Below are 7027 nucleotides of genomic sequence, written 5' to 3' on the forward strand. Positions count from 1 at the left end.
AACATTGGGATTAGGGTGTTTGAAGGCACCTTTGAGATATCAAAAACAAATTTTAACACTGAGTGTTAAAATTAGGGGGCATTTAGGACCACAAAACTTCTGGAATCTGTACGATAAAGTTAAAAAAATTCAGCTATGAATATCCTATAATTCCAAAAAGGAAAATAGTATATATAAGTAATTATATAAAGAACACTGTACAAAACCTAATTATTTTTACAAACCAGTGGTCAAGTCTGAGCCTTAAAAAAACATAAAACATACACACAAGTACAAAAGCTGAAGTTAAACAACTTTAAATCTATTGATACCCATTAACTATACAATACTTACCCAACATAAAAACAAAACGCTGTAATTACATAAAAAAAACTTTATTTTAGTCATTGAATTTTATTGGCCTTTGGATAAACCCAATTTTTAAGTTTGCAAAAAAATACTGCTAATAAATTTTAAATGTACACAAGTCTGACTCCTGCTTGTGTATGTTATATATTTACAATATTATATTCACAACTCTATTTAAAGTACAACTTGCAGAAGGCACAGGCTTCAAAGAACAACATACCGAATTTTACATCGATATGTAGTGTATTTAACATATTACTAAAAGTTTCCAGCACAACAAAACAAAAAATAGAATAAAACTAGWTTAATTTCTGAAGCTAAAAGTCTCCAAAGTTTTTAATGTTGCCATTCTCAAGTTGTTTTAAAGACGTGTAAAGCGTAATCAGTCTGTACAACCATCTCTGCATTAAATAAACTGGAGGAGAYAAAAGTCTTTAAACTGTTTGCCGTCAGCTACAAAGAAGCTGGAGTTCACTGGAGTTGTAGCTCAGACTGGGTGCTGCTAATTCTGCCCCCTCTAGAGCACTCTGGCCTCTGATCTTGAGGTTGATGAACTTAATCTTCCAGCTGTTTTCAGCCAGCGGAGAGCGAATGAGGCCAAATATTTGCTCGAAGATACCAAGACAGGCTGCGTCTTTGTGGATGGTTCCGGCCACAGCAACCAGCACCAGGCCATGAGGAGAGGCCAAGGCCCTAAGGCCGTGAGGCTCCAGGTTGGGACTAAACAAGAGGCGTTCTCCACTGGTAAGGGCCAGGAGACGAAGACTAACCAGTTCAGCACCCAGGAACTCGTCCATCTGTTCAGTGGCAGTTCTGAGGAAGATATGTTACAGAGATGAATTGTATTTTCTTTAAACTCCACAGTGTGATCCGCTCTMACAATTGCTTTATTCTTACCTGGAGAGAAGGCTGAGCTTCGCATCTGGCCAGAAATGCTGTGGACCCCATTCCTGAGGCTGATGGCCAAGTGAAGGATTCTGACTGTTTAACAGCTGAAAGAACCACTGGCAGAACTGGACGCCCAGGACCAGTGGATCAAAGCCTGTCTCACATTTTGTGTCTGTCGACTCAGATGTTGTGGGCTGTTGCATTTTGGCCTCATCGACCTTAAAGGAATTAAATATTTCATCACACAACACACTGTACATTGAGTAGGTTGTTAACCATAATGGTCAAGCATTTTTTTTTTTACAAACAAATGGAGACACTTTTAGAGAGCAACAATAGATCAGATTTTGAAGTTACTAAATTAAATGTATTTATACATTTATTTATGTCACACAATTGGTCTCATTAATGGAATAAAAAAGCTGTCTTTTTTATTACAGGTCACACAATTAGCTTGACAGGAACAGATTAATATGAAAGAAGCATTGTAAAAACTCGTTAATTTAAAGTATTGTCATGAAACTAGAAGAACAACTAAAATCTGACCAGGTTCATACGGTACATTACTGTGAATTGCCTTGCTATGTGACCATCCAAACTAAATACTAATTTAAAATTTACTACCACATGAATCTGAAGTAGGGTTGGGCAAAATCGTACCGTGTGCAATTAATCGTCAGAAAAACTTGAATCGATTATTTTTTGGCACTTGACGATTAATACGATTAATGCTGCCAGGGAGAGCGACTGGAGAGTTCCCCGGTCAGTCCACTCGAGGCTCCTCTCTGCTTCAAATGTGATTTTTTTTTTCATATTCAAGTACTGTAATTTATTTATCATAACCCTGGTTTTAMTTGGTCTATCAACACAATTTAAAATTTGATGTATAGCAAGAACTCTGTACTTTTGACACAATTTGGAACAGTTTTATGGAAAGCAAGTCTTTCCCACTAGAGTGATTTAAAGTGGTCATGTGACTAGAACACGCAGGTGTCCAGGGACTCCAGTTATCCGCTAAATACCTCAATTAATCGTGATTAATCTTTTTTGCCAACATTGCCCAACCCTAAGAAGCTTAATTTCCAAATCCCCTGTTTTAAGTAAGTTTTATTATTATTTTTTTTCTATAGTTGAAACCTTTTGAAGATCAAATCACATGTAATGAACTGTGCAATCAATATAATGGTATATTAAATATATATTTAAAAAAAAAACTGTAGCTATGTAGATTTTATTTTTTCCAAACAGTCTTTAAATGGCTCTTAAGTTTGTTATTTGAACACTTAATGCATGGTTTATAAACAAAAAACTGCTCAGGTCTGAAAGCAGGTTAAGATCACATGACTTCCGGTTCCTACCTTTACTGATGCCCACAGCTCCAACGCCCTCTTGACCAGCTGGTGTTTTTCACTGTTCGGGGGCATCGTCACCCCTTCTTTGGCCAGGTACTTGAATATGAGGTCGCGATAAACCTTCTTCCTTTTAAGGAGCTCTTCGGCATTTTTAGAAAAAGAAAGAACGGTTTCTATGGCTTCTGTTGACAGAAAAAAAGTGAAAGAACATGATCAATGTCTCGATTAAATAACACAAGTTTTTTTTTTCGGGGCCCTCTGGCCTGTATCTGTGCAAACCAACATGTTTACAACTCAGTAGCTCCTTTTAATAAATGTAAAATCGTAGTTTATAACTAATGTCTGATATTTCGAAGCATCAGTGAATGACTGTCTCTTACCTGCAATGTTTTCCACAACTATCATCTTATTTGTGACTGTGTCACTGAGTGACATTAAATCACCCGCTGTCATTGAGCCTAAAATCTGTTTTAGTCCAGCATGTTCCGTTTCAGACAGCCCTGGCATTTTCGCAAAACATTTGGTTGGTATTTTCGTCCATATGTGTCCGACTAAAAAGTCCTTCCGTATGGAAACACGTATCAGTGTTTAACCAGTCCCCTCAAACTAAACCATTCATGGTTGTTTTAGTTAATTACCTCGTATTGTCCACTCTGTGCCTAAATAATAGAGACTAAATAGTTTACTAGTAGCAATGTGAAGATTATTTATACGTGATCGACTCTGTTTACTGTTTTCAATGGCTTTGACAACCCGAGCGCCGGAGGTACGCGAACGCATCAATAAGGAGCTTGTGTTTGATTTGTGGTAGTCGGAATTTAGAAACTCATTCATATGCTTTTAAGTGTTTTATTCTGTACTTGTCGCTTATTTTAGCAATTTTAGTTTTCTAAAAGTATAACAAAATATTGAGTTTAAATGGTGGCCTGAATTATTTTGTAAGGGAAAAAAATCAATGCACACTGGATAAACTGGRTCGTTTATTTAAAAGTTTTATTTGCAAATCTTACAAAAAAAATGTGGTCCTTATTTGATGGGGACTACTCTTTATGTCTTCAGGACAAAGTAAATATCTTTGTAAAGACAATTAGGATATTGGTACAGCCAAAATACAAGAAAATATGAAGTATACGGTAAACACCTGAAGGCATCATCACCGGAGCTAGCTAGCAAAAGTGTAAATAGCTTATGGAGAGATGCCGTCCGGATATCTGCTCATTAACTTGCAGGATTTTTTTCTAGCCTCCCCATTGATTAATATGATTTAGTCACCGGTGCTAAAAGGACAAGTGCTGCAATATTATTTTTGTATTCCCATAACAAGCATATGGTTCTAATCTCGAAAGGTAAAGTGCTTTTTTTTTATTCTTCTTTTTGCTAAATTAATCCTTAGTAGTCATTCGTTGAGTGAAGAGCGCAAAATATGTTAACTGTTTGTTTAAATTACGATAACACCCATTCACAGTATAATTAATTACTGGGTGTTTTTCACCATACAGTTCTCTTTTAAAATTCTAGCGTTTACTTAGAAAAAATAAATACATGTTAAAAGTGCATTTATTTATTTTCTAGGATTGTAGCTCAGTATATTCAGAGTTATTAAAAAAATGTCCTTTGCACATAAATTTGTGTTATTCTGACTTTATGCTTTCAACACAGGGGAAATGTGTGGCAATAAATACAAAGCTTCATCACTGTCCTCCTTTGTCAAAACTAATTTCTGAAATCAAGAACTGAACTCAGCGATAAACAAAACAAATCTAGAGAGTGAAGTAAATTAATGTGTACCTGCATCACATATTATTATTAAGATAGATGCTCATAAAATTAGATAATGTACTCTCTGACACCAGTTAAGAAAAGAAAAGAAAAACACATTAATCAAAATTTTGATTCAAGAAATATGTGGCATATTAAAAATAGGGGTGTAAGAAAATATCAATACACTGAAATATCGTGATTTTTCATTTCCCGATACTGTATCGATATTCTAAAGCCCTGTATCGATTTTTTATTAAGGTTTAAAATGTCAACTTTCCTGCCAACCGTTCATTTTTATGTTGTAGTTCAGCCTCTGACCACTAGTTGGCAGCAGTGAGCCAGCCATTTGGCTCCTCTACTTCGTGAGGTAGAGGCTATTGTTAAGTGTTGGGTGACCATATTGTAAATTAATATTAAAAACTAAAAGCTGCAAAAAATATTTCAAACTATTTATTGGCAAAATTTAGTCTAATAATTGAAAACATGGATGAAATAAGAAATATGAAACAAATAAAATAAAACGCATACAAAGCAGAACACAGCTAAATGTATCAAAAGTATGTCTATGTAATTTTAGAATTTTCTGAGACAATGAATTTTGGTTTTTCTTTTTTTTCCCCTGTAAGAGGTTTTTATTTAATATAATTTTTGGACAAAAAAAATCGCAATATATCGCGATATATCGCCTTGCTTATTGTATCGCAATATATCGAGATATATCGTATCGTGCCCCCTCTGTCATGATATGTATTGTATCGCCAAATTCTTGCCAATACACAGCCCTAATTAAAAATGCAGTAATTCAATGAGAAACCAATTGTTACTCTTATATGCTCAGTATAACACAAGAAGTGAAAGTATATTTTTTGCTGCAGATGGATGAGTCTGAGAGCAGCGCTCCAGGCCGGGTAACGGTGTACTCTATCCAGGGCTGCCCACACTGTGTGCAGGCCAAGGCCACCCTCAGGCGCTTGGGGGTACCGGTACATGACGTGGATGTTGGCAGTCATTCAGAGCTGAGGGAGAAGTTGAAGGAGCTGACAGGACGCAGCACCGTACCTCAAATCTTCTTTAACTGCGTTCATGTTGGGGGCAACGATGACCTCTTAAAACTGGTAAGACAAAGGAGATTAATAACACGACTGATTCTTATGAACTTGAGATGCACTAATTAGAAATGGGTGAAAAAACACGAAGGTCTAAGTTGTGTCACTTGTTTGATGTGCTTCACAATCTCAGTCTCCTGAGGAGCTTCAGAGGCTGGTGACTCTGGTCAAAGAGAAACCTTTTCCTGCGGATGCTTTACCATCGCCTGGCAAGAATCCATCAATGGATACAGGTGGAGCGACCGATGGAGGTGAGCATTTTTGGGTTCAGCAATTTATTTTTTAGATCTGTATGGTGTATTTTCCAAGATTAAGTAATCTTTTAGATGTGTTTGGACTAATTATGGGTAAAATACATCTTCCAAAGAAAAGACTATGTTGACAAGTTTTACAAAGTCAGCTTTGTTTAATGATGAAAACACAAAAAGATGGAGACGGTTACGAAATTGCGTTGGCGGATGTGGACATATTAACATATTTCTGTAAGACCAGGTGCCTCTCCCCTAGCAGAGGTCAGCACAGACGGTTGAGACAGGAAATCTGACACCCTAGTATCAAGAGACAGCTGCATACTAACTCATTAGACGTCACATTTAGACATCCTACAGTGGAAGCAGGGTGTTTTTCATGAGTCACATCGTTCAGGTATTAAAATGTTTACATGTAATGTGAGTTTTCAGCAACATTATCAATATGAGTTGGCAGCAAGTTGGTTTTGCAGTATTTTTGTTTTATTTTATTTTATTTAAATTATTTTATACGGGCCTGCTTTGAATGCTGCTATAGACATAAAACACATGTGCCATTCAGTGATCAATTGATTCTGACAGTCAGCAGTGACACCCAGCCCTCTATTTTTCCTATTGTTACTATTATTACTTGGGGCGGCTGTGGCGGAGTGGTTAGGGGAAGTTGTCCTGTAACCGGAGAGTTGCCAGTTCGATCCCCCATTCTGGCCATCTAAGTTGTTGTGTCCTTGGGCAAGACATTTTACCTGGTCAGAGGGTCCGGTGGCGCCACTGCATGGCCTCCATTGGTGTACCCCAGGGCAGCTGTGGCTACAATGCTTACCACCATCAGTGTGTGAATGAATGTGTGTGTGTGAATGGGTGAATGACTGTAATGTTAATGTAAGTGTAAAGTACTTTCAGGCAGAGCTTCTTAACCTATTGGGCCGCGAGCACCACCTTGAGGGCCTCAAAAGAACAACAGTTTTTTACTTTGGGCCGTGGGACCGCATTGATTTTGAATAGGGTGCAATACAATTTTTCACCACTAGTAGCAGTAGTGCGCCACTCAGTTGTTTAACAACTTTTTTTAATATGAAGAAGAACCTTAGAAACCTGCCGAGAATGGAAACATTTTAAATGAAAAGTAAAAGGCAAAAATGAAAGTAACTGATGTGAACATAATATAAAGTGCTGTTCTGGTTCTACCAAGCAATATTTTAAAAGTTCAAAACATTATCAAATACAGTTGCAGATACGGCTATATTTTAATTTTCACTTTTTGTAGTTTATTTTTAAAACATTTTGAATGTATTTTAAAGAAACTTTAAACTTGTCAAAAAGC

General features: G+C 36.8%; 2 protein-coding genes across 3 annotated transcripts in view; one reads left to right on the top strand and one right to left on the bottom strand.

The window, feature by feature from the left end:
• Positions 1 to 358: 358 nt before the first annotated feature.
• On the bottom strand, positions 359 to 3336 carry cunh3orf38 (chromosome unknown C3orf38 homolog). Its single transcript, XM_014011506.1, has 4 exons — positions 2969 to 3336; positions 2595 to 2770; positions 1246 to 1454; positions 359 to 1161 (listed from the first exon to the last, which is right to left on the bottom strand). The coding sequence occupies exons 1-4, from the start codon at positions 3093 to 3095 to the stop codon at positions 798 to 800; spliced, it is 876 nt and encodes a 291-aa protein (XP_013866960.1). The 5' UTR covers positions 3096 to 3336; the 3' UTR covers positions 359 to 797.
• Positions 2622 to 7027, top strand: part of zgc:152951 (uncharacterized) — a 9633-nt gene continuing 5227 nt past the window's right edge. The window contains exons 1-3 of one of the 2 annotated variants that reach the window (XM_014011505.1): positions 2622 to 2681; positions 5225 to 5464; positions 5589 to 5706. In XM_014011505.1, the coding sequence (XP_013866959.1) occupies positions 5225 to 5464; positions 5589 to 5706 (358 nt within the window). In that variant the 5' untranslated portion in view covers positions 2622 to 2681. Of the gene's footprint in view, positions 2682 to 3747; positions 3935 to 5224; positions 5465 to 5588; positions 5707 to 7027 lie in introns of those variants that run through there. The other variant, XM_014011504.1, reaches the window with a different exon arrangement.

This window comes from Austrofundulus limnaeus, unplaced genomic scaffold (assembly GCF_001266775.1).
Source record: "Austrofundulus limnaeus strain Quisiro unplaced genomic scaffold, Austrofundulus_limnaeus-1.0 Scaffold81, whole genome shotgun sequence".
Classification (NCBI taxonomy): domain Eukaryota; kingdom Metazoa; phylum Chordata; class Actinopteri; order Cyprinodontiformes; family Rivulidae; genus Austrofundulus; species Austrofundulus limnaeus.

Bases quoted from the DNA above. Each gene is read 5' to 3' on its own strand.
- cunh3orf38 (XM_014011506.1), bottom strand. From the start codon at position 3,095: ATGCCAGGGCTGTCTGAAACGGAACATGCTGGACTAAAACAGATTTTA. The intron at 2,771-2,968 runs GTAAGAGACAGT...TTCTGTCAACAG, and splicing joins AGTTGTGGAAAACATTGCAG to AAGCCATAGAAACCGTTCTT. The intron at 1,455-2,594 runs GTAGGAACCGGA...AATTCCTTTAAG, and splicing joins AGCTGTGGGCATCAGTAAAG to GTCGATGAGGCCAAAATGCA.